At 42.5% G+C, this 27,470-nt stretch overlaps 1 protein-coding gene across 5 annotated transcripts; it reads left to right on the forward strand.

The window, feature by feature from the left end:
* Positions 1–209: 209 nt before the first annotated feature.
* On the forward strand, positions 210–12,681 carry SEMA6D (semaphorin 6D; the record flags this gene model as incomplete). Of its 5 annotated transcripts, none has more annotated exons than XM_084239994.1 (18): positions 210–352; positions 755–866; positions 1,425–1,485; positions 1,600–1,662; positions 2,054–2,155; positions 2,388–2,478; positions 2,924–3,043; positions 3,724–3,812; positions 4,576–4,793; positions 4,909–5,040; positions 5,353–5,508; positions 5,600–5,773; positions 6,611–6,751; positions 6,847–6,924; positions 7,316–7,416; positions 7,777–7,833; positions 9,362–9,529; positions 11,290–12,681. In XM_084239994.1, 18 exons carry the CDS (start codon positions 244–246, stop codon positions 12,576–12,578), a joined length of 3,261 nt encoding a protein of 1,086 aa, XP_084096120.1. In that variant the 3' UTR covers positions 12,579–12,681. The 5 variants fall into 5 exon arrangements, with proteins under 5 accessions (XP_084096120.1, XP_084096116.1, XP_084096117.1 ...); XM_084239990.1 differs by having other exon boundaries at positions 244–352; positions 7,355–7,416; XM_084239991.1 differs by lacking the exon at positions 9,362–9,529 and having other exon boundaries at positions 244–352; positions 7,355–7,416.
* Between the last annotated feature and the right edge of the window lie 14,789 nt (positions 12,682–27,470).

Here is a 27,470-nt window from a genome sequence, read left to right on the forward strand (position 1 = left end):
TCAAGCCCGGCACGCTGCCATCTTTTTTGCCTGTGCTCTCAGAGAGGTCTCCTCCACCACCGCCAGTGTTCCTGACAGAGGGGGGAGGGGAGCTCTGGAGAAGGCTGGTGGGGAAAATTGAGCTGGGTACAAATGAGAAACCAGTTTCACCACAGCCTTGAGAGCTTCCAATCGGTTTCTGTTTTCCAGGTAGCTAAGTGGAATTTCTGAGGAGGGGCTGCTCTGACACCATCTGGGCCCATCATGAAGTTCTTCCTGCTCTGTGCCTACATGCTGCTTCTGATGATTTCCCAGTTGAGGGCAGTCAGCTTTCCCGAAGATGATGAGCCCCTTAACACTGTTGACTATCACTGTAAGTAATGCAAGGAACATTATCTTTTTTCCTAAGGTAGCTCTTTGGGTTTTGATTTCTTAAGCATATTCATTTTCAGGAGGAAAGAGAGAGTCTTATATGCCTTCCAATGTTCTGCACAATAATTCATTCATAATCATTTCCTAATGTTTGGGGGGGAAACGGGACAGTTTTGTTGGGTGCTTTTAGAAAGCAACTCCCATATAGGTTATATAATTTTAGCTAAAAGGAAAAGCCCAGTTGCTGACATTCTCTGTCTTTTATTCATTTTATATTCAAGACCTTAAGAGAGGAATTTAGTTAAAACCTTTTTACAACTAGTATATACAGCTAATCAATGGTGTATATTGATTCTCCAGCTCCATAATCCTGACTGATGGTTTAGCCCATTTTTACTTGCAGATTCAAGGCAATATCCGGTTTTTAGAGGACGCCCTTCAGGCAACGAATCACAACACAGGCTGGACTTTCAGCTGATGTTGAAAATTCGAGACACACTTTATATTGCTGGCAGGTAATTTTCCTCTCGTTGGTTTATTAGATTAAAATTCTTTTCTCTTGTGGTGCTTGCATTAATGTGTCTAGTTCATGAAAAACTAATATGTGATTGTGATCAAAAATTGCAAGGAGCCAAAAATATTCACTGAGAGGAGTCAGTGTTGTGTACCAGGAACAAAATGCAGAGCTAGAGGCTTCAGTGGTGCTATTTTATTATTGCCATCAAGAAATCACACACCATTCTTTATTCCTAAAGCAGCAGGAGGAAAAAAATCTTTCTTTACTTTTTTTTAACGTGGAATTATTCAAGCAAATATTAGAAGTACATCTATGCTAACACCAAGTAGCAGCTTGACCCATGCCTGAAGAAAAGAGCTTCCTTTGCTCCCTAACCACAATGATATATAAAAGCATCTCACTAATGAAAAAGTACTCTCTGTAGACTTTGAGACAGAAAAAAAAAGCCAAATGATCTCCAAAACACAATAAAGGCAGAGCTGTAAAAATAAAATAAGAAGCAGCTTAACATTTTTATGGATTCACATGATAGGACTTACTGTCTTTTTTCCAACAGGGATCAAGTTTATACGGTAAACTTAAATGAAATCCCTAAAACAGAAGTAATACCGAGCAAGGTGAGCAAGTCTGGTTGGTAAATTGATTTATATTCCCCCAAAACTTGAATAGTGCCCCCCCACTCAGATTTTCCCCATTAAAAATTGTACTTTGTTTTTTCTTGATTAATATAGAAGCTGACATGGCGGTCAAGACAACAGGATCGAGAAAACTGTGCTATGAAAGGAAAACATAAAGTAAGTCAAATAGATAAGTGTCTGCTGGATTTAGTCTTTTTTTTTTAAGATTTACTTATTTATGCATACAAGAGCTGGGGTACAGGCCAGAGGCGCAGTGGGTGAGAGGATTCACCAGAGACAGAGTGGGGAGCAGAACAGGCAAATTGACTGAAATACACTGTGAGGGGAGCAGCAGGCGAGACTGGAGAGGTCTGCTGCACCATGTGGGTAGCTCCCTGGGCCGGCTGGGGCTCGAACTTGTGCTGCAGAGGCTGCAGGCAGCTTCATAGTGCTATGCTTAACCCCTTGTACCACCAGGGAAGCCCTGGATTTAGTCTTTACGTGAGCTTGATCCCATGATGTCAGCAAATATTATATCTAATATTTCTGTAATTATTACTTTCTTTAGGATGAATGCCACAACTTTATTAAAGTATTTGTTCCAAGAAACGATGAGATGGTTTTTGTCTGTGGTACAAATGCATTTAATCCCATGTGTAGATACTATAGGGTAAGTATATTTTATAGCATGTGTTTTTTAAAAAAATCAACTTTCCTTTCTTCACTGATATGCTGCTGATATGCTTTTTCTGCTGTAACCCAGTCATTTATTTTATCTCTAATGTTCTGAAGGAATAAAGATAGCGTTCTTCAAGTAGAATTTTACTACAAATAAATCAGTATTGCCTTCAAACAGGTACATTGAGTAGATGTGACACCAGCTATTTATTTTTCTTTTGTAGTTGAATACCTTAGAGTATGATGGGGAAGAAATTAGTGGCCTGGCAAGATGCCCATTTGATGCCAGACAAACCAATGTTGCCCTTTTTGCTGGTAAGATGTTTTAGTGTAATGAATATAAATGATTAATGACATTGAAGGTGCAAAAGGAATTTGAAGGAAGAAAAAAGTTCAGAGGGAGAATGGCTACCTTGATATAGGTGTTTCAGAAACTAAAAACCGTGAACTTAAAAACAATTTCCAGAAAAAAAGAATTTTAAGTGAGCATATTATAAGTATTCTGAACTTGGCTCTGTTGTTAACTAGGCCCAAGACCCTGAATAAGTGGCTTAACTTTTCGATGCTTACCTCTGTGTCTGTCAAATTAGGTAGCATTATGCCAACCTGTCACCAGTTGATTCTGAGCATCAGATTTAGGCTTATTTATATCTCAAGTGATCACATAGGTAAAAGCATTCCAAAGGGTGTAACACTAACCAGGATTACACACAACAGGATAATTATGGTTATTTTATCCAAATTATAACTTTGCTTTCAGATGGGAAGCTGTATTCTGCCACAGTGGCTGACTTCCTGGCCAGTGATGCTGTTATCTATCGAAGCATGGGTGATGGATCTGCCCTTCGAACAATAAAATATGATTCCAAATGGATAAAAGGTAACTTTCAAGAGCAATGCTGTGGGATAGCCAAGAGCCAGGAGGATGGCCCAGTGGGAACAGGAGCTTCAGGAGGGTCAGTGCATGACTTACACTGTTTACTTAGAGCCACTGCAAACTGCTCTGGTTGTGAACGGGAACATTGACGAGACACGTCAGGAGTCATATCAGGAAAGTAGATTCATCCAGGGTGTATCCTCGGTGGCCTCGAAAAAGAGCGATGTCATTTCTCTATGCCCATTTGCCTAACCCTAAATGCACGTAACACTTCTTGCCCACTCCCATCTACCTGTCCTACAAAGTTAATGGTGAGGATTGATTGATTCATATCTGTAGTCATTTTGTTCTTTGGCGTCTGGAAGTCAAGATTTTTTATTCTCAACATAAGGGATTTTCCTTCCTAGTTAAATAGGTTAATGAATAAATGTGTTGAAACAAAGACCTTTGCTGTAGTTCAGTTCCCCGCAGGCCTTTTTACAGCCCATTAGCTGACATTAAAGACTCTGGGTTCCCTGAAGCTACAACACACCCATATCGTGACTCCTCAGATGCTCTGGCGCATCAGAGTTCTCACTGGCTTGAATGTCGCTGTGACAGCTGTCAGTTATGCCTAGCAGCTGGGGTCTTGTGCTAATTGAATTATCCTTTAGGAACCAGTTTGTTTTCCACTTTTCTTTCAGAACCACACTTTCTTCATGCCATAGAGTATGGAAACTATGTCTATTTCTTCTTTCGAGAAATTGCTGTAGAACATAATAATTTGGGCAAGGCAAGTATATACGTTTCACATCTATGGCGTACTTGTACTGCATGGAATGGAGCCTACTTGGGTAGAGTTATGGTCTCTGTATGTTTTCCAGTAGTCAGTGTAGTGCGTTTAGAGCCAAGTGCAGGGAGGTGAGTTGCTTATCATGAGAATAATTGCTGGAAAACCCTGAACAATGGCCAGAGTGGGAACAGCAGCCTTGGGCCTTGAGAAAGTCTCATTTTTTTCTCTCACCACAGAGAGTGTTCTACAGGCACCCTTGAGCTATGGAGCCTTCTTTAACTCTTTGGAAATCCATTAATAGTTTCCCGGTGTCAAAGGCAGGGTGGAAAGTAAGGACCCAGTTAAATCTTGAGTGCTCCTGTAAAAGCCCAGAGGAGTTTAAAATATTGCAACCCCTTCTCTGCCACGTTGAAGGATGGCAAATTTCATTAACAATTTGAGAAGCGAAGTGGGAGACAAAAGTGCAGGGATGGTTTCCATTCAGCCAGGCAGTTCAATAGCTCACTTCTTGGGGAGCTTGTTTGGCAGAACAGGAAAATGGCCCTTCTTCACGCAGGTAAATCTAGTTTGCATTCTCATTCTACAGCCCCCTAGAGAGAAGGCTGCTAGATTCTTTTGAACCAGACATATCTTTAGCATTTTTTTATCCCTCCCTTAAATAGCAGCTTTTTGTTTTCATTTCTCCTCGTGCTTAAATAGCAGCTTTTTGTTTTCATTTCTCCTCGTGCTCCTAAGCCTGTTGCTTGCTTTTGTGCCTCCACAGGCTGTATATTCCCGCGTCGCCCGCATATGTAAAAACGACATGGGGGGCTCCCAGCGGGTCCTGGAGAAACACTGGACTTCCTTTCTGAAGGCTCGGCTGAACTGTTCTGTCCCCGGAGACTCGTTTTTCTACTTTGATGTGCTGCAATCCATCACGGACATAATTCAAATCAATGGCATCCCCACTGTGGTCGGGGTGTTTACCACACAGCTCAACAGGTGAGAGCCGGCCCCTGGACTCCCCACTGCTACCCTGACCCTCCTGCTTGCTTGTGAGAAACCCAGAGCGGCCCTCTTCGCCTGATGGTTTCCTGACGGCTTTCTCCTCTTTCAGCATTCCTGGTTCTGCTGTCTGTGCATTTAGCATGGATGACATTGAAAAAGTATTCAAAGGACGGTTTAAAGAACAGAAAACTCCAGATTCAGTTTGGACAGCTGTCCCCGAAGACAAAGTACCAAAGCCAAGGTAAAGAACAAAGCAAAAAAGTGCTTTTGTTTTCAGTCAAACCCTCTGGTCACCGGAAGCATCCATCCTCCTCCGAGAGCAGCCTGGCCGACCTTCCCAGCAGGAAGGGTCCCTGTGACAGATGCGTGGGAGGCAGTAGACACAGCCCTGGGAGCTGATGGGGAGAAGCAGCTACCCTCAGAGAAATAGCAGTGTCCTTCTGGTTTTGCTCACTTTCCATCCCTCTTGACATCTTCTTTCAGCATGGACATTTATTCCTCAGATAGAATTTGTGAGGGGTCAAAAAACAACACCACCATGTTTTCCTTTTAGGCCTGGCTGTTGTGCTAAGCATGGCCTTGCAGAAGCTTATAAAACCTCCATTGAGTTCCCGGATGAAACCCTGTCCTTCATCAAATCCCACCCGTTGATGGACTCCGCCGTCCCACCCATAGCTGATGAGCCCTGGTTCACAAAGACTCGGATCAGGTAAAAGTGTGCATTAGACCCCGGGCCAGCCTCACGCCACGGCCTTCTCCTCCTGCTGCCCCACCTCTGACTTGCCCGCCTCCTCCGGTAGGTACAGACTGACAGCCATCGCAGTGGACCATTCTGCCGGACCTCACCAGAACTACACAGTCATCTTTGTTGGCTCAGAAGCTGGCGTGGTACTTAAAGTTTTGGCAAAGACCAGCCCTTTCTCTTTGAATGACAGCGTATTACTGGAAGAGATTGAAGCCTACAACCATGTGAAGTAGGTGTATTTTACAGAACGTTCTTTGGTGCTGCTCAAAAATTCCCCATGTGTATTTCACCTAGTCATTTCCTTTCAACTCTCTAAATTAGCAGTGTTTTGGCATATTAGTGTTTTGGGTTTTTCTTCTCCTCACTGAAATGAATCCTGGGAGTCTGCTGGGGCTAGGAGGGTGGGTAATGGAGGAGAATAAAAATAATTCACGCTTGATTTTTCACCTGTGAAAAATGAGAACATTTTAGCACTGCTCCCCTTACCTTGCAGATATATTTTAAGATGCTACATAACAGCAGAGCAGACAGCTGGTTGTAAACACACACACACACAATGCACTTCCAGTTACGCATTTTCTTCCAATCACTAACATAAAAGATTATTTGAATCATTAAAAAAAAAAAACAAAAACAAGGAAATAGGTAAGAGAATGGAACAAAGGAAACTAAGGCGAGATGGAGAAACATCCCGCCCAGGAAGATTTAAATGCATTTAATCGTGATCCTTTTTCTTTTCTATAATCTAACACACTCTTCACAAATGCAGTTCCCTCCAGTGATCAGAATGGGAACACAATCTCACGAAACCCTTTGTCCAGCCTGAAATTTAACCAACCATGCAGAGCAGAAGATGAATCACATAATTATTACTTTTCAAACTTGTGTACTATTTGGTTAGCGATGGAGAATATTCCTTAAGACCTACCCAGTTCCTAATAATTGCAAAAAACCAGACCCCACTTGCTTTGTTTCGTTTGTGTGGCTTTGGACTTACTAAATGAATGGCTTTAAAATGTACCCCACGAAAAAAATAAAATAAAATAAAATGTACCCCACGATACAGGTGTAATGCTGAGAATGAGGAGGACAGAAAGGTCATCGCATTGCAGTTGGATAAAGATCATCACGCTCTGTATGTGGCATTCTCTAGCTGCGTGATTCGAATCCCACTCAGCCGCTGTGAACATTATGGAGCCTGTAAAAAGTAAGCTGATGTTCCTTTACTTACTTGGGCCCTACATCATCGAGACCTTTGACGACGAGAAAAATCCAAATGACATTCTGTTTGGTTTTCTATAGGTCTTGTATTGCATCTCGGGACCCGTACTGTGGCTGGTTAAGCCAGGGGGCCTGTGGGAGAGTGACCCCAGGGATGCTGTAAGTAGACTTTGTCTCATCAGCCAAGATCTCCAGATCTATGTCTATCTTCCCCAGGGGCTGTAACACTAGAACTCTTAGAAAATTTTCAACATTTCTTTTTCTCTTCTTCTGTGTATTTATTGTTTGGCTTGGGAGAAAAAAAGAAAAGAAAAGAAAGAATCTGCAGCTGTGAGAAGGAGGGAGGATTGTAGAAGTACTTAGACCTAAGGGAAATGAAGAGGAAAAAAACAATTTTTGTCTACTTTCTTAAACATTCCAGTTACCAAATATTTCCCAGAAGTGCTCCTTTTAGCAAATTATGTTGAAATCTTACTTTTTCTCTGCTCATTCTTACTAATCAGTCTGTGTTCTTGGTTCTGCTCTGGTTGTCACTTGTGTCCCTATGAAGGCTGTTAACTGAAGACTTCTTTGCTTTCCATAACCACAGTGCTGGAGGATACGAACAAGACACAGAATACGGCAACACAGCCCATCTAGGGGACTGCCATGGTAAGACCGAATCTTCCTTTCCTGGCACTGCTTTTTGACCACATCTGCACGAGAACATTATTTTACAATCAGCCTTTTAATGACTCAGGACACATACCACCTAGCATTTAACTTAAACTTCGCAAAAGCCGAGCTGTTTGGTCATGGGGATACATTAGAGGTGAATCTTACTTTTTTTTATTTTTTTTCCTTCGCCATTGACAATTTTATAGGAAATCTAGAGAAAGGTAGTCTTAACCAATAGGTTAATCTTTTAATTTACAGCCTTTTCTTTTGACTTTTTTAGTTAATTGGAATTCATAAATTTTTGCTTTCTTTTGGTTACTTTTTACTGATTACTTGTTCCTTTAATTCTTTTAGAAATTTTGCCTACTTCAACTACACCAGATTACAAAATATTTGGCGGTCCAACATCTGGTTAGTTTTTTTTCATTTTTTTGAATTAACAACCTTTTCTTTCCTTCAGTTCAGCATTTTCTGCCCCTTCTCCCCTTCTTTTGCGCAGTTTGGCAGTCCTTCATTTTTCTGCTTTGACTCATAACCCCACTGATGGAACCCAAAGACTTTTTCTTCCTCAGCACTTCACCCCTGTGTAGCATGTTGACAGTCCATCATTGACCAAGGCACATCCTGTAAGAGAATTCAAGTGGATTAACATAGACTGCATTCCAGCTGCACGCACATCACCCAGGCTTTCTTCTTTCTCACCCTTTGCATCGTGAATGTTCCCTCTGGCCATCTTTAATCAGTGGATGGCAGAATTTCATTATTTCCCCCTTCTCTCCTCACCTCTCCTAAGACCCAGTAAACAAATACACATTTGCCCAAAATGTGTATTTATACATTTTAGAGACCTTTTTATGAATGATTGGTGGTACTCCTGGGTATCTTTGAATGTTGCGGTCTCAGTGGTATGAAAAAGGCTCCACTGAATGAAACTGGTTTCTGATGTACTCAGGTGTTCAGTGGACTCTCCACGCCTGTCTGTCTGTCTCTGTTTTGGAGTCATTAACTGTGACCGTTGCACCAGTTTGAATTGAGGCCTCTGAAGTTTTAGACTAAAATCATATGCTTACTTGTGGAATATCTGCTTGGCAGAAACCAGTAAGAGACACACTAAGAGTTTAAGTTACTCCTAGTCGCATTGCTGCTTCTAAAACTTACCAACAGTTTTATTTCTCAGGGGGGAGAAAAGGATGGCAGAGCTTCTGTATCAGAACATCCTCACTCAGCTTGCAAATGCCATTCTTTTGCATGAGTTGCTGCTAACTCTTTGGAAGAAACTCCCTGGACACTTTGGAAGGCACAGGCAAGGTTCAGCGTTTTACCGTAGACAGTGAGCCCTTGTCAGTGACTAATCCACAGCTGGAAGGGAGGTCCTCACTTGAGCATGACAACCTCTCAGGCAGAGATGGTTTATTAGGTCCAGAGTCAGGTGTACAGAGATGGTTTATTAGGTCCAGAGTCGGGTGTACAAAGACTTAACCAGGTGTTTCCGAATGTAGTTGCACTTAGCTTTCCCATTAAAAGATGTACAGCCTTAACCTTCTCTGAAAGTGCCCTGAAAATAGATGCAGAAAGGAAATGAAATGTCACGTATGACGAAAGAATGAGACATGACAAAAGAATGAGAAACTAGCAGTTAAGCTTTGGGACTTGTATTTGCGTCCACGAGGGGCGTTAGTCACCACTGGGGCTTCTGTAGGAGTGTTTGAGTGTCTTTAATGTTGAAACCTGCTAAACATGTCTTATTGTTAGTTTTTCGCTTTTATCTTTCCCTTGCAAGAGAGAGATTTGATGTGGTCTTCTCAGATGTGTTTTTGTGAAATCCTAGAACAGGCTTTCTCAAAAAATTTACTTAAAACTTTACCTTAAAATGCAACAGACCAGTCAGAAAAATCTGCTGACACTACCCACGTTAATAAAAATCTGTTTGCCACCACAGACATGGAGGTATCTTCGTCTTCTGTTACCACAATGGCAAGTATCCCAGAAATCACACCTAAAGTGATTGATACCTGGAGACCTAAACTGACGAGCTCCCGGAAATTTGTAGTTCAAGATGACCCAATCACTTCTGATTTTACTGATCCTTTATCAGGTATCCCAAAGGGTAAGGCCTCACCAGGGAACTCATCTCTCACTGAGTGGAAACCTGATTCCTAATATCTCTGAGGAGCTGGGCAAGAGGGTTCTCCAGAGGGGAGCTGAAGCGGAGCTACCGCTGCCCCCGCCACCATACTGGCTTCAGTCACTTCGGCTTTCTGTGGTTACACTGGAGTGCATTCCTTCAAAGATGAAAGAGGTGGAAAGCTGTTAAAGGAAGGGTTGGTGAAACAGCCACTCAGACAATCTAATCTGTGTTGGTTTCTGTCTGAAGAAGCTGAGAGTCTGCTGGATATCAGAGCATTCCGAGGGTCACCGCAGCAACATCAAAAACCCAAAACTCATTAATTGCAAATATCCTGATATCAGCTGTTTTATCTCAGATCCTTTCCCAGCCTTTTGTTTAGTTGCAATTCAAGATGTAATATGAAAAGGATATGTGAGGTGCTTGAATGCCACAAGCAATAAAATGCAACAGAATGCTTGTCCATAACTATCATTTTCAGCCGATAATAGAAGCAGTTATAAAATAGCTGCCTGTGGAGTTAGCTTATTAGATATATTACTTTGAAAATAATCTATTCTTTAGTGCTTACTAAACTATGGTATCAGGTTTCCAATCAGTTTTATGCATTGCATTATCATTTATGATTTACATCTGTTGATTTTGGTTTCGTATGTTTTCATTGTAAAATTTATAATCCTTCTTTTTGCTTGGTTTTCTTTAGTGATACCATTTCTTTCATCTTTTCTTTCTCTGACTTTCACAGTGCCACTGAATCCCATAACCCTGAACACTAATGAAAGACAACTAATGTACAAAAGCATCAGTACTAACCTTTAGCCACACAATCTCCCAAATCACTCTGACTTACCTTATTCTGGGATAGCTGTATTTTTAGCATGTAACAGACTTGGATACCTCTTGAACTAACATTTCTTTGATTGACTGTTAGATGTCTGTGGTTGCATTAAAAATCCCAATATGACCAACTAATGAACTCTTTTTTTTCCTAGTCTAATTTAAGTATCTCTCTTAAATATGCATCAAGATATCTTAGTGATATTATTTAACTAATACATAGTATTACTCTTTTCTTAGACTATCTGGATTTCTTTCATAGCAGGCAATTCAAGAGTACTTCACCCCAAGGTGAAATGAAAAAAAAAAAAAAAAAACACTCAAAGCAAACATGAAAGTCTGTATTTGTAGCTAACAGTGACCAAGCCCACACTTTTAGTCTGTGAACAGATGATGTTTCTATTCTACTTAAGATAGTATCATTGTATTTGCGTAATTCTTTTCACATAATATACATTTATGCCAATTCACACACTCAACTCTCTAATCATGATTTATGAATAAGGAAAAGAGCGTGAGACAGACATTCTATGAGTTTAAAATTGGCCATTTAGAAAATGCATACTTTCTAACTTTAATTTTTGGGTAGAAACTCTTTAAGATTGCTAATGTTATGGAACAACTCTTTAAGAGGCCTTGGGAGAAAAAGACAGACAAATACAGATCAGTGGGAGTTTCAAATTCTCCTGGCATTTGCAGCAATCATATATGTCTCTAGAGATCCTGTTGTGATTAAGGGGAAAAACACATACACGTGTACGTATGGAATTTTAGAGGCTATCTGACCCTCCAAGCTAAGCATATGGACCTTGTGAAGGTAGTGTTGCCTCAATGGAAGCCATCTTCTGGTTAATACTGTTTGCAAGAAGCACCTCACTCAGACTCTTGCTGTATGTCTATTGCAGGTGTCCGATGGGAAGTCCAGTCTGGAGAGTCCAACCAGATGGTCCATATGAATGTCCTCATCACCTGTGTCTTTGCTGCTTTTGTTTTGGGTGCATTCATTGCAGGGGTGGCAGTGTACTGCTATCGTGACATGTTTGTTCGGAAAAACAGAAAGATCCATAAAGACGCAGAATCCGCCCAGTCGTGCACCGACTCCAGTGGAAGTTTTGCCAAACTGAATGGTCTCTTTGACAGCCCGGTCAAGGAATACCAACAGAATATTGATTCTCCCAAATTGTATAGCAACCTGCTGACCAGTCGGAAAGAGGTGCCGCCCAGTGGGGATACTAAATCCATGGTGATGGACCATCGAGGCCAACCTCCTGAGCTGGCAGCTCTCCCCACACCTGAGTCTACACCTGTGCTTCACCAGAAGACCCTGCAGGCCATGAAGAGCCACGCAGAGAAGGCCCACGGCCACGGGGCTTCGAGGAAAGAAACTCCTCAGTTCTTCCCATCTAGTCCTCCACCCCACTCCCCGTTAAGTCACGGGCATATCCCCAGTGCCATTGTTCTTCCTAACGCTACTCATGACTACAACACATCTTTCTCAAACTCCAATGCTCACAAAGCGGAAAAGAAGCTTCAAAACATTGACCACCCTCTTACAAAGTCATCCAGTAAAAGAGATCACCGGCGTTCTGTGGATTCCAGAAATACCCTCAATGACCTGCTGAAACACCTAAATGACCCAAATAGCAACCCCAAAGCCATCATGGGAGACATCCAGATGGCCCACCCAACCCTAATGCTGGATCCTGTGGGACCTATGTCTGAAGTCCCACCCAAGGTCCCTAACCGGGAGGCATCACTGTATTCTCCTCCTTCAACTCTCCCCAGAAATAGCCCAACCAAGCGAGTGGACGTGCCCACCACTCCTGGAGTCCCAATGACTTCTCTGGAAAGACAAAGGGGTTATCACAAAAATTCCTCCCAGAGGCACTCTATATCTGCCATGCCCAAAAACTTAAATTCACCGAATGGTGTTTTGTTATCTAGACAGCCTAGTATGAACCGTGGCGGGTACATGCCCACCCCCACAGGGGCGAAGGTGGACTATATTCAGGGGACACCGGTGAGTGTTCATCTGCAGCCCTCCCTCTCCAGACAGAGCAGCTACACCAGTAACGGCACCCTTCCCAGGACGGGACTAAAGAGGACACCGTCCTTAAAACCCGATGTGCCACCAAAGCCTTCATTTGTTCCTCAAACCACATCTGTCAGACCACTGAACAAATACACTTACTAGGCCTCCAATGTGCTATCCCCTGTGTGGCTTTATTCTGCCCATGTCGTGAGAGGATGCTGTTGTAAGGGTACCTTAAGACAAGAGACTCGCTTGTATTTTAAGAGAGCCAAGTGGCCAAAGAAACTTTTCTAACTTTGGCAACATCAGAACTTGCCACATGTAGCTACTGCAACAAGGCTTCTGTGTACTTGTCTGAAAACAAAGGAAGGTGCTGGTCATTCCATTTCTTTTGTTTGAAGCTAAAGAGATGTGTAGCTCTGAGGGGCAACCTTACCAGTATAAAGAGCTGACACAGTACTCAGAAGAATCTGTGAGCAAATACTTGAAAATGGGTTCAACTTAGACTGCCATTAAGTGTGGTCTTCCCATTCAATGTGAACATTTTCTTATGTATGCATTCACCTTGCCTCTTGCACAAATGTCAAAAAAAACATGGTAATGTCTCAAAGAAAAGAACTTGTAGATTACCAAACAATTTGCTAAAAATTCAGTCTTCGACCCAAATTGTAGCATTTTTTTCAGATGTGGCACTTTTTTCATGCCACCAATGAACTGTGTTGCGTGTGTGTGTGTGGGTGTGTGCCTCTGTGCGTGGGTGTGGGTATGTCTGTGTGTTCTGTACCCACTAGGATTTGTGTAGGTGCCCATCACATCTTTTTGTGCTATGGAGTTGTTTACATTGAGCATGACTGAACGAGAGATAATAACTTCCTCCCACAGCAGTCCATTGGGTCCAGCTTTCAGAAGGAAATAAAATCGAGGCCGGTTGGACCATGGTGCCCGATGCTAGAATGTAAGGGTTCTAAGTAATTCTGTGCTGCTATTCATTCAAATTTCTATAACAGTCTTGCCAGCTAAAGGAGATGGAGATATTAAGAGGTATCCTTGATTTATCCACCAGTATTCGGTAGTAAAACTTACCTGTCCACTGTGAATCCAAGCCCGAGTCACTCTGTTTAACCTTGGACACTGATAAGGTTTTATTTGGGTTGTTTGGCTTTTCCTACGGAGTAATATGTTGCTTTCTTTAACTCCTCCTACCCCCAAGGTCAAAACAAAACCAGACAAAAGAAGGAAATGTGAAGGCATTGTAAATTGGCTTAACAGGAACAGTCTATGAAAACCTACCAGAGGTGCAATCATGTTGTCTATGTTGTGTTATGTGAGAATTTTCTCCCAAGTCATGCAGGTAATGACAATATACTGTAAATATTACATGTGAGTTTACCTGAATCTGTGCATTTTGTGCCTTATTCATGCGAATGATAGAAGTTCTAAAATATGTCACGTGTTTCCAGTATAGCACATCATTTACCGAGTGCCAGTTGTAAACGTTTTTCAACCAGCACCTGAAAGGACTTTTTCAAACATCATAAAACCACCTAGAACAATTAATCGTAAAACAATCCACCCAAATAGCAGCATTCTATCCTTTGCCATGATAAACATTCCACTCCTGCTTTTTCTGAGGATGACACAGTGATAATGTGAAGTCAAATGAGGTTTCCTGGGGAATGTGAACCCCGCGGAGACCACCTAGCGTCATTTACACGTAGTTCTGCAGAAGCCACTCACAGTTGATGATGTGCAACCCGATGACTGTCTCAGTTCATGCGCTGCACACCACACCACGGTTTATCGAGCCTAATCTAGAAAGTACCAAGGCAGAGGAATGCTCCTGACTTAGTCAGATGAATAAGTTCAGCTGATTTCTTGTGATAACCTGATGATACCATCCCTTGGGGGCGGATGGGTGGCAGAGACCAGAGCCTTTTTATACAGAATGTAGAACTGAGACAGCTATTCTTTTTCTTTGAGAATATTGTTTTTATAAAGAACGCGATTCCCTGAGATGTCTGCAAGCTCAAAAGCTAAAACTTCTGTTCTTGAAGCACTTCAGCTTTGCAACTAAAATATTACAGATTAATAATAAATTAAACCAACCAACGATAAACACTACTCAGTCCACCGCCGACAAAGCGTGTTTGAATTCACCTTACCAATATTAATCCCGGCGCGGAAAACAGAACAGTAACTCTATGTGATCCCAGATAACATCTTGTAACATTGTGCTGCCTTGTAGTTTGTAATGTGAGTTCTATCAGTATTTATGTTGAAATTTCTAACATAAAATCTAGTCTATCCTGTTAATTTAAATTTTAAATGCTTTATCCATTTGTGCAAAGGTAAACACAGATTGTATCTTTTTTAATGGTACGGCATAAAAAGTAACCCTAAAGTGAAGTGGCTCTATACTGTTTTATAGAGTACTTTAACATGTATAGATATCTTGTAAACTTGTATTGTGGATGTGTAAATAATATGTACTTTGGGTTTTTAACACCGCATGTAAAGTCAAAATAAAATATACAAATCATTATATCCTGCCTCTTGATATTGAAGAGGTTTATAACATTCCTTCTTTTAAAAATATCTCCATTCAATCAACACCAGTGTGAGTTTCTTTTAAAAGCCACTCAAATATTCTGATCTGGAATATTTGCTACCGGGTCGTGATGATACGGTCTTTCTCTTCTTGGAAAGCTAATCCTGATGGGCAGAGCCCCTGAAAGAAACTCAGAAACTTTACAGAAAGTCAGATGAACTGTGCTGGCAGTAGTCAAACCGCAGGCAAACAACCAATGATTCCCATTGTCCACGCATTCTGGCTCAACAGATGTTTTTAAAATTCATGATTTGTATTCCTAGGTGAGACTTGTAATGTCTCTTGTCTCCAAGATTGCAACCGGCCAGCTCTGTTCCTGTGAATACTTCTTGCTATTTGACATATGGCATTTCTCAGTCCCACTGTTTTTTTTTTTTTAACTTTGACTATTTATTGGTTTGCAACATGCGTATGTTTGGAGGGTATAGTTTCACCTCTGCCCACCACCACAGCCCCACTGACCAATCTAGCACCACAGTCCATTGGTAACCTGGTAACCTCAGTTCTGCAGTCACATTTCTAGGTTTTATTTTGCTTTAGCATTGTCCTTTTTCTTTGACTTGTTATATTCCACATGAGAGAGATGGCCTGGCATTTGTCTTTCTCCTTCTGATTTGTCTTGCTTAGTATAATTCTCTCCAGCTGCACCCATATTGTCTGTAATGGCAAGAGCTCATCTTTTATGACAGCTGAGCAGTGTTCCAGGGTGGCTATATGCATCTTTATCCATGCGTCTGTCCAGGCACTTAGGATGTTTCCAAAGCTTGGTTATCGTAAATTGTGCTGCAATGAAATGAGTGCCTTCCAAAGAATGTTTTTGCATTCTTTGGAAAGATTCCTGTAAGTGGCCAGTGCCATGGTTACAACTGAATATGACGTATTAAGAACTATCTGCCCCAGATGTTGAAATGAAAGGAAAGTTTATGATTCCATCTGGTTTTTCCCTAGCATGGAATGACCTGCTGGCTGCGCTCATTGCTTCTTGTGGATGATGAGGGTGTCATGCCACTTTGGAGAGAGACACTAGGAATGTTTGCAGCAGCCCTGTGCCCTTGGTCGTAGCTGCTGCCCAGGCGGAAGCTCACCCACACCTCTACTACAGCTGCGTTTCTCTCAGGGAGCCCCAGCAGCATCTCCACAGAGTAGCAGAACTTCCCATGTTCCTCTATGGGCCTTGTTCTCTTCCACAGTGACCTCTACCTAGGGATGCTGCATTCCAGTGTCATTCAGTGGCATCGGGGGTTCTTTATATAATTTATTTATATACATTTTACATCTTAGTTCATTTTTGTACAAAGTTTGCTTTCTCCTCTCAGGTGTAGTCCCCATAAAATTCCCACTACCAAGACACCCGTCGTGCACCATCACCATAATCCCTTGTGTTCTTCCCTCCACTATTTTGATCTCTCCCTCCCCCTCTCATACAAAATGTCTTTGATTTACAGTTGCCTGTTAATTTTGGGTTTTTATTTATTATTACTATTAAAATTTTCCTGATCCCTTTTTTGCTTCCCCTATATTCCTCCTATAAGTGAAAGCATCTGATATTTTTCTTTTTCCTTCTGGCTTATTTCACTGAACATAATCCCTTCCAGCTCCATCCATGTTGCTGAGAATGGCATGGAGACACATCCCCCAAAGCAAAGAAAGTAAAGGAAAAGATAAACAGCTGGGATTACATCAACTAAAAAGCTTTTGTACAGCAAAAGAGATACTAACCAAAAGAAAGAGACTCCCTACTGACTGGATTCTTTTTATTATTATCCTGGCAGCCTCTTGTCTAGAGTTATGAGGCAGAATTTGCAGGAAACCTTTTGCAGGAGAAAGGATTTGGTAGCAGGCTTATTTTCCCCCTTTGACAGCTACTAACACTCCTGTGTAGACTGCAAGGCAGTGCCACCATCAAGAAGCCTGACTTTGGGGCCTCCCCTGGTGGCACAGCAGTTGAGCGCTGGGATGTGAGGCTGCCCGCAGCCTCTGCAGCGCCAGTTCTATCCCGGCCACCGGCAAGGGTCCCACAAAAAAAAAAAAAGAAGAAGAAGCCTGACTTTGGCATTCTGAACCCCATCTTGCTGCCGCAGGAAGCCTGTGGAAGCTGGCACTCCGCTGCTTGCTAGAGAAGAGGGTGGAAGGGGCCTCACCGACATGCAGAAGTTCACCTGAAACTCTTAGAATTTGGACAAATGAAGGAAGTAAAGGCAATTAAGGGAAATGTATCTTCAACCTTGTTTCTTCCTGGGCTTCTTGAGCATAACAGTCTCTTTCATTTATATTGTCTAGTTCTATTAAATTGATGTTTATTATACATTATGGCAATTATGCCACTTTCCCTGGCTTCGGTGATTTTTCTTCCCTTCTAAAAAGTGCAGCTTCTCCTTTTCCTTATTAGAAGGTCTTAGCCTTTTTTGACCAGGAACACCTTTGATAATGTAATGAATGCTATGGACTGAGAGCTGAATTTCATTTTCCTTTTCAGGGAATTTACAGACACCTGAAACCACATCTATGAATCCTCAGGATAAATGCTTAGATGCCATCTAAGAGAACTGGGGTTAGAGATCTTGGAGCTTTTCAAAAGGAAGACATTATAAAGACACAAAGAAAATGAATTAACCACAACTTTTCAACTGTGCTCTGATTCCAGAAATCCCATTGACTAGGCATATAGTTTATTCTGGGAAGCAGCAATTTTGAAGCCAGGAGGAATACTGGAGATGCTTGTACAGGCTAAGAAGAAAGGGCATCTCCCATGCAAGGTGGTGGCGTGATGGCCCAGGGGCTGGGCAGGTACCAGGAGGACTTGCTTCCTGCCATCTGAAGAAGGTCAAATCACTCCCCTTCCCTCCCAGCTAGTCTCCTTCATCTTTGTCAGAAAAACAACCAAGTGTCCAAGACAGTATTGTGTCCAGGCCCTGGACCTGGGCTCTAATTCTTTTTTTAAAAAAGATTTATTTATTTATTTGTTTGTTTGTTTATTTATGCATACAAGAGCTGAGGTATAGGCCAGAGGTGTGGGGGGTGAGAGGATTCACCTGAGACAGAGTGGGGAGCAGAACAGGTGAACTAACTAAAATACACTGCTGAGGGGAGCAGCGGGCCAGACGGGAGAGGTCTGCTGCGCCATGTGTGCCGCTCCCTGGCTGGGGATCAAACTCTGTGCTTCAGTGGCTATGGACAGCCTCACAGTGCTGAGACTTAACCCCTTGAGCCACCAGGGAGGCCCTTGGGCTCTAATTCTGAGTCCCCTCATCAGGCAGCTTTGAAACACTTTACTACTCCCAACTTCAGTTTTCTCATTTTTGAAGAGATGGTTTAACATCCATTTCCCTGACAGGTCTGTAGTATCTGTCAACATTATAATTTGGTTACCTACTTTATGAATGCTGTGCTTAAATATTACTCTTTCAATAGCTTTATTGATAGGCTTCTGATGGACGCGTGAGGCCTGTTCCCTGTTAGATGTAAGATGTATTTGAGATTAGGAATAAAATAAAGTGGGATAAACGGTGTACTTTAAGCCATTTAGCATGGGTCTATCTCTGATAACTAGTCTTTTTGCATATATAATATGCAAGACATTTCAATCTCTGCCAGTATTGCATTCTTTAGCAAACAGATGTGAAACTATAAACAATGAGGAAATGAATAAAATCAATCTCTAATTCATGGGGGCAATGAAAGGATGGGGGGTGCCTGTCAAACCCTGGATACTCAGGCTATGAATCACCTGGAATTCACATCTAAAAGAGAATGGAATATTTCTAGATTCTCCCCTGATAAAATTCTTTCAAAAAATGAGGAATTGATTACTGATTGATAAGTCTCTTTGGAACATGCAGTCTGGTTCATCATAGCCTCTTAAGTATGAAAATACGTTTGCTCCAAATGCATTGATATTTGGGACTGTTCATCATTTATGTGAGAAGGAACCACCCATTGCTATTGATTGAGGTTGAGGATTGACTTGAGGTTGTTAGAGTGGTTGTCAGTGTGGAACAGTTCAATCTAGTGGAACTCTCTGTGTTGGTGGAAATATTCTAGATCTGAGCTATCATATATGGTAGCCCCTAGCATATAGGAGCTTCTGATCTTTTGTAACCAGGACCACTTAGGCATTATCCTGGACAGATCTGGTTTAGAAAGTGACCCTGTTGCTGTCACAACTGGCCAGGCCACTGCTCAGAATGCAGCAATTCCATGGGGATTTGCCTCTGACTAAAATATACATTTATGTCTTTTCCCCAGGGCCTTATAGAGAGCTGGGCTTATATTTGCTCTCCTGATCAATCACAGATCTAGTGTGTGGGTGTTTCTTATTATTTAGAAACTATGATGACACATCCATTGATCCCCCAAACAATATAGTACTTGGTTTGCATTGTCAGGCTTCCCTTTGGTTTTACCTGGTGCTTTTGAGCCCGATTCAGTCAATCCTCAACATGCTTTTTGTTGAAAAGGAATAAGATTTGTCATTCCCATTTTCAATGTACAGAAATTGAGGTCAGTAGGGCTGTGACAACAGATGACAGGCAATTCACAGATCAGAGCTGATTCACATAGTCTCACATCCACACCCCATGCACAAACCAATATACTCCATGAAAGGATCAAAAGGAATATCAGTGTTCAATCATAAAGGATGGCCTCTCTCCAGCACTTCATGTATAGTGAGGAACACAAAAGGTAGAATAATTACAGTATCCGAGGGTACATGCCAAACAGCCAGTGAAAGATGAAACATTCAGTGAAATCCACTCACATTTTGGACCATGGTAATGAACACACCAAATCGAAAAAGTCCGTGGATTGAATGACATGGTGTAGGCTGAGGACAACCAAAGGGGATGAACATAAAGATGTTGCAAGAGACTAAACTGATGTTTCCAAATTGTACCCATGAGTCTAGGCATCTTGTGGACTGACAGAATCTCAGAGGAGAATTTGCTTTATTTCTTATTTTGATGTTTCTCCCTATTGAGTTGGGGTTGCATAGTGGGACTTAAACATGGTTGTAACTTGGCCACCGCTTTGTTGCAAAGGAGACTGTATTGCAGTGTCTCCTTTAAATAAAGACTGAATAGCAAAGGAGAATGTTCCCTGAGGACTTGAGCTGCCTATCCTTCTGTGAAGAACAGAATAAGCACTTGGATAATGTTGGTTGACCAAACAAACTTGGTAACTGTTTTGGAGTTTTATCCTAAGTGGCAGGGCCTGGCAAGATATTTGCCACTGTTAATGCTAATAAGTATAGTAGAAGCATATTGCCCTTCTAAACATTTGCAAATCAGATTCCCAAATAAGAGGATTATAGAGTTCTTTAGTCATTCTCAAAGGAGAATGGGAGACAGCTTTAGAAGGTGTGAAAAGGAAATGGAATCCTCAGAGTCTTTTGCAAATTTGAGAACCTCAAGTGTTTGTGAGCACTGCAGTTTGTGAGCACTGCAGGCTCCAAAGTTCAAACTCAAGTTGAGAGACAGGCCCATTCACTGATCTGGCTAGTATGTATCTCAGGCAGCTGGTAAAACTGGAATCACATCAAAACTTAAGATTCAGGGTCTCCCTGGTGGCTCATGGATTAAGTCTCAGCCCTCTCAAACTATGGCCAGCCACTGTGGCCCGAGTTCGATCCTGGCCAGGGAGCTAACCCACATGGCACAGCAGGCCTCTCCTGTCTCACCTGCTGCTCCCCTCAGGAGTTTATCTCAGTAGCGATTTCCTGTTCTGCTCCCCACTCTGTCTCTGGTGAATCCTTTCACCCTTGCCCTCCCCCATCTCTGGTCTAGACCCCAGTTCATATATGCATAAATAAAATAAATCTTTAAAAAAAAAAAATTAAGATTCCACCTGACTTACTGGTGGCCTCTTCAGACTGCTCCCTGAATAAGTCCATCTGATTTCCAGGAGTTTCTAAGCAATCATTTCTAATTCCCTATGCAACCTTCTCCTTCCAGGGAGGTATAAAAAAATGAATTCTTGATGTTTGCTTAGTTTATATAAATATTTGTCATGAAATTATGTAATGAAAAACAGCAAACTGAAGAGAGCTATAGAATTCAAATTATTTTAAATATCTACATACATATAGAAAGAAGCCTAGAATAAACCTACAAAATATTTTTAAATAGACACAATCCTTAAAACTAATACTTTAATGTGTTTCAATTAAATATATATCTTGGAAAAAATCTTTTTAAGTTTGATTGTAGGTTTCTTTTACAAAGGAAAAAATATCCTGGAAACAGCACCTGTGGCAACTTGAGGATATTCAGAATGTAAAATAAACTCCTGGGAGGTTTGATTCGTCCTTTGGCTTCCAAAGTGTCTATCATTGTACTTTTTTAGCTAGAGAAAATGCTAGGACTGAACTGGTGAAACAGTAGAATTGAGAAAATAGCAAAAAGCAGACAAGAGAGGCGCCCCCTCTGGTGGCGCAAGGGTTAAGTCTCAGCACTATGAAGTTATCTGCAGCCACTGTAGTGTGAGTTTGTTATAGCTCAGCCAAGTTCAATCCCCCACCAGGGAGGTGACCCACATGGCACAGCAGACCTCTCCTGTCTCGCCCGCTGCGCCCCTCAGCAGTGTATATAAGTCAGTCTGCCTGTTCTGTTCCTCACTCTGTCTCTGGTGAATCCTCTCACCCCCTGCATCTCTGGCCTGTACATCAGCTCTTGTATGCATAAATAAATAAATCTTTAGAAAAAGAGAGAGAGAGAGAGAGACCTCAAAGGGCTGGAACTATGAATCCCCCAAAGAAGGCTGGTCAGCGGCTGAGAAGGTTCGAGATCATGGCAGGGATCCAGAGCTGGAGCCTCTTTAGTCTTGGCCCTATAGGGACTCAAGAGCAAGGACACAGAAAGCTGTAAAGTCCCATTTTCACCTTTGTTTTCTCTTCTGGGATTCCAGAATAACAGAAAGCAAGGAAGCAGAAGACTAGAGAGCTGGTAGCTTGGAGGACAACAAGATTGTTATGGTAATGACAACTTGTGAAAATCGGAAATAATTGCTAGAGCAGAATCCTCTCCGCATGACAGCTCACCAGTTAAAGCTGTCAGGAAAGCCGCACCCCTTTCTAAAATTCCCTGAGGTTCCTCCCCTCCCCCCACTTTTTAAAAAGCGAATTTTCTCGATTTAATAAGTTTTCCCTTTGAAGAATTGTCTTTGCCCCGCCTCACTATTGTATATGTGGACCATGGGAAAGAGATAAAAGACCTCTGGGGATAATCTTAAACAGTGTAGTCAGCCAAAATGGAATTCAACTTCTAAGTTGGCATTTAGAGACTGACCTGCATGTCATCATATTTTTTTCACTGTTCTAACTTACAGAAATGTCAATAACCAAGACAATTCATTAGGAAGTTCTTGTCCTCAGAAAAACGAGTCGAAGATGTAAAAGAGAGAAGCCACAATACACAAAGTTACCTCCAAGGCTGAAACGTTTTAATCATAGCCAGATCATGTCTCTTAGTTTTCATTGGTCAACCGAGAAATACATTTGGAAGAAAAAAGTGCTTTTCTTATCTTATATATAAAAATGATCCCTCATTTAATAATCTTAACTTCTAAAGCTCCAGTACCTAAAAATGGTGACATGGACACATTGAAAAAACATTGCTCACAACTTTTTGAGAACCCTGATGTTGTAGATCTTATTCCCATTTGATTTGAATGTGATCAGGCCCTGTCTGACTAAGCAATGGCCCTGGACCTGAATTGAAAGTGGCCAAGATTTATGATTTTGTTGTGATCCTTTTTGAATGGTCTGATGTTTTTTCTAGTAATCTTAGCTTTTGCTTCTTCTCTCCTGTACTCAGATATCAATGTATTTAGGGAGTAGTTTACAGAAAATACAAAGGATTCAGGTAATTTATGTTTGACAGAAATCTATAAGATAATCGCTATATATTTTTGTCAAACAACTGTTTAGTTTTGTTCACATCTGATTAAAAAAATAACAAAAAGCCATAGTTCCTAAAAACAACAATGGAACAAAAAAATCTTTGGCAGACTGGTTGAATTTTAGAGTTCCATGAAGAAAGTCCCTATGGTGTTGAAATAAACATGAAAAAAGAAAGAAGGGGGTCTGGGGAGAATGAATTCCTCTCCAGCCACAATAGAAAACATCTACTATTTAGAGAGCAAAAGTCAGGGGGGAATGTGGTGTGCTTAGAAATGCAAAACATCTTCCTAAGGTCTTACATTCTCCTAGGAGAGAAAACAGCTTCCAAAAGCTCAGGAGGGACAGAGTTAATTACCAGCTTTCAATGAGGAAGTAGAGAATGGAGGAGGCTGAAAGCTATATGAGAGTATCAGGAGACACAGAAAACTTCTGGAAGTGTGCACAACTAGCTGACAGTGTGGAGGACTAGTAAGAGAACATTTTGCTTCATAACAAAGTTACCCTGACATCCTAACAAAAAGTATGAGATGGATGAATTAAGGGGCTCTATACTTGGTCCTAATCAGCCCCTTTGACAAACACTGAAGAAAGTAGAAGAGTTGAGAGGGGTGGGAAATCGAAAAAAGTTGGGCAAATGGATTTTTTTTTAAGATTTATTTATTTTTATACACAAGCTGGGGAACAGGCCCTAGGCACAGGAGGGTGAGAGGATTCTCCAGAGAGACAGAATGGGGAGCAGAACAGGCAGATGACAGAAATACACTGCTGAGGGGAGCAGCAGGCGGTGAGTAAGGAGAGGTCTGCTGCGCAATGTGGGATTCTTGCGCTGGCTGGGATTGAACCCACACTGCAGAGACAGCCACTAGACCATGACTGCTTGGTGTCTCATGAACCACAGCAGGAACTTTGCCGACACTCAGGCAAGCAAGTGAAAAGGCAGATTTGTTTAGAGAAAGAAAAAAGTTTATTAAGGAGAAAAGAAACAAATAAAGTGGGTCTTCCAGGTCGGTTGAACCAGGCTAGGGAGGGGCAAGGAAGCTGAGGTTGAGTCGTGCCTCAGGGAATATAGACCATCTTTCCCTGATTATTCTTTTTTTTTTATTTTTTTAAGATTTTATTTGTGTATACAGGAACTGGGGTGCAGGCCAGAGGTGTTGGGGGGGGTAAGAGGATTCACTAGAGATAGAGTGGGGAACAGAACAGGCAGACTGGCTGAAATACACTGCGGAGGGGAGCAGCGGGTGAGTCAGGAGAGGTCTGTTGCGCCAAGTGGGTTGCTCCCTGGCCAGGGATCGAACTCGTGCTGTAGAGGCTGGTGATAGCTTCATAGGTTGCATCTTAACCCCTTATAACACCAGGGAGGCCCCTTTCCCTGATTATTCTAAAGCTCCACCAGTCTGTGATTGGTTAGTTATTGGTGGTCTCACTCACTGCCTAAATGGTCTGTGCCCAGAACTAAGTTTCTGTGTCCCGGCCCTTATCTTTTTTCTTTACCGTCCTTGTCCAGGAATGTCCTGTTGCTCCTAGTCCTGGGGTGTTTGATTAGTCCCCTTTGGAATTTGTTGCCCTTATCTCTGGAGCCTTCCTTATTCCTCCAAGGCTTTTCCTATTCTTTTCTGATGCTAAGGGTTCTCTCTTGCTCTATGCCTCAGCAGTCCACCCAGGAACCTTCCAGCCACCACCCTCTGCTACTTCCTGGCAAAGAGAGTGCACCTTCCACTACAAGGTTTGAAAAATGCAAACTACTTCCTTGCCAGTATCTCTTACAGGGGTGCCATGGAAATGTAACTCAATCATGGCCAGTAGGACCTGAGTCAAAGTCTGGAAAGGGTCGGAGGAACGTTTCCTTCTCTAATAGAAAGAGTATCTATGAAGAGAAACTCCCTCCCTTGGTTGGGAGTGAATGGACCAGCAGCCCCATCCGGGCCCCTGCTGATAGACTGGGGTGCGGGTGGGGGGTTGCCCACAGGCTGGAGTGGCAAGGAAATGGAAAAGCCCTCAAGCTCTTGAAGGCTGCTGACCTAAATGACTTTGAAGTCTGTCATACCTGGATTTTTCTAAGGCAGAGATGAGAGTTTTTGTTGTCGTGTTGATGATCAGATATTTATTATTTCTTCCCACTTGAAAGCATCCTGATAGAGTCACTGTGATATTGTGATTCATAATAAGTATGTATTAACCTTTGCCCTACCACAGACCCCCTAAAACCCTTAGATTTCCTGTGATGAGAGCCATAAAGCTATCTTTTATTATGTTAATGAGGAACAGGAAAGCGCCTAAGGTCTGGTTGTCAGTGGAATCAAATGTGTAACAGGGGTAGGAACTTTAGTCCCTTCCCCCACTACAAGCACATGCGCCCCCCCCCCCCCACACACACACAATCAATCTCTGGAGAGAAGAGGGGCTGGAGATTGAGTTTATCACCAATGGACAAGAATCTAATCGAACTACCCCTATGTAAGGAAGCCACTATGAAGACACAAAAGGACAGAATTCTGAGAGATTCCAGGTTCTGGTTTTCGGGAAAGCAGTGTGCTCACAGTGGGGCTTCTGTGCTCTCAGCACACCTTGCCCTGGGCAGTTCTTCCCCAGGCTGTTCCTGAGTCATGCCCTTTTATAATAAACTGGTAATCTAGTAAGTAAACTATTTCTTTGAAGTCTGTGGGCAGCTCTAGTTAATTAATTGAACCCAAGAAGGGAGTCCTTGGAACCTCAGATCTGCAGCCAAGGCCGTCAGAAGCACAGGTGACCACCTGGACTTAGAATTGGCGTCTGAAGTGGAGGGGAGCTCTGTCTTACAGGACTTAGCCCTTAAGCCTTAACCCTGTGGGATCTGAAGCTGTCTCCAGGTAGGTAGTGTCAGAATTGAGTTGAATTGTGGGGTACTCAGCTGGCATCTGAGAATTGTTCAGGGTGGAGGAAAGTAAGGCACATATTAGAAGTGGTACCTTACGAATATGTTCGAGAGGGTTCTCTCACCATGGAGTGATGATGGGAACTGATGGGGTGGAAAGCTTCCTTCTAGCTGGATACTAGAATCACCTGGAGCTTTTCAAAAATAAAAATGCCTGGGTCAGGCAGTTAGTCCCCGAACAGTTAAATCAATTAAAGCAGCTTTCTGGAGTGGGTCTGGGCCCTGGCATTTTTAAAGTTCTGCCACAAGATTCTGATGTGCAGTGAAAATGGAAATCCCCTGCCCTATGTTGAGTCTTTCCCACTGTAAAAATGTGAGCATATGTATTCATGTGCTACTGTGTAATAAGCTACTTGAATTAGTTTTCCATTGCTGCATAACAAATTAGCACAAATATGGAGGCTTGTTTGTGCCCAGTTCAACAGGGGTTCCCCAGGAAAGGGGAGGTTCCAGGTTTCCTGCCCCACCAAAGGGATGGTGGAACTGAGCAGGGAGAGAAGAAGCTGCAGAGGAGACTGAGGAAGGAAGGGAGCAGGATGGAGCCAGAAGGAGACCTGGAAGAGGCACATGGAGCCAAGAGACACATGAAGAAACTGTGCTTGCCTTTTGGTCGTGGACTGGGTGACACAGATGTGGGTGAGGCCCGTGGGGAGGTGACAATGGGGGTTATTGTCTTGATTTTGATTTTGCTCTTTTCCTTACTTGTCTGGTTGTTTTTGATCCTTTCCTGTGGGTCCCCAGTGGAAGGTGCTTTGGACTTGTGACAGGCTTTGGGGCCTTGCTCTGGGCCAATCCTGCTTGGGTGGACTTTTACCCACGAGGGGTTGGGTAACTTTGGGTGCTTCATTTAGAAACTAGACTCTTTGCCTTACCTGTATTGTTTCCTAGTTTTATTAACGTTCCTTCCCATTAAAGTCTCCTATGTTTTGTGTTGATGCGGCAGATGGCAGAACCCATTTAGAGTAGGCAGATTTGAGGGGTATGGGCTGCCACTCTCCCTGCCCTGTAACAATAGGTGAAAAATACGGGTTCTCTGCTCTGGATATCAAGAGGCTACTGCCTGGAAGCACAGGAAGAATCCATCTTCCATTCCTGAGGTATTGGTGGAAGCTGGCTGCTTGTGGCTGTGTAACTGGGCCCCATACCAGCTTTCACCTGGATAATTTTGTTTCTCTGAGTGTCAGCCAATACTCCTTGTCATATGGCCCCATGCACCTTTTTTTTTTTTTTATAGAGGCATGTTTTTTTTTAATTTATTTTGTTTGTTTTGTTTGTTTGTTTGTTTTGTTTATACATGCACTGGGTACAGTAAGAAGCGCGGGAGGGTGAGAGAATTCACCAGAGCCAGAGCGGGGAGCAGAGCAGGCAGAAGGACCGAAGTACACTGCTGAGGGGAGCAGCAGGCGGCAGGAGAGGTCTGCGCGCCATGTGGGACCCTCCTCCGATGGCCGGGGAGCAGCCGGGGATTAAACCGGCGCCGCAGAGGCCGCGGGCAGCTTCGCAACCCAACGCTCAACCGCTGCGCCACCGGGGAGGCCCATGGCCCCATGCACCTTTAAGCAACAAACCCTTCTTATTCTTTGAGTATCTGCAACATTCCCTTCTGCTGTCAGCCGGATAAAACGCACTGCTTTA

The sequence above is a fragment of the Talpa europaea genome (genome assembly GCF_964194135.1).
Source record: "Talpa europaea genome assembly, chromosome: 8".
NCBI lineage: Eukaryota > Metazoa > Chordata > Mammalia > Eulipotyphla > Talpidae > Talpa > Talpa europaea.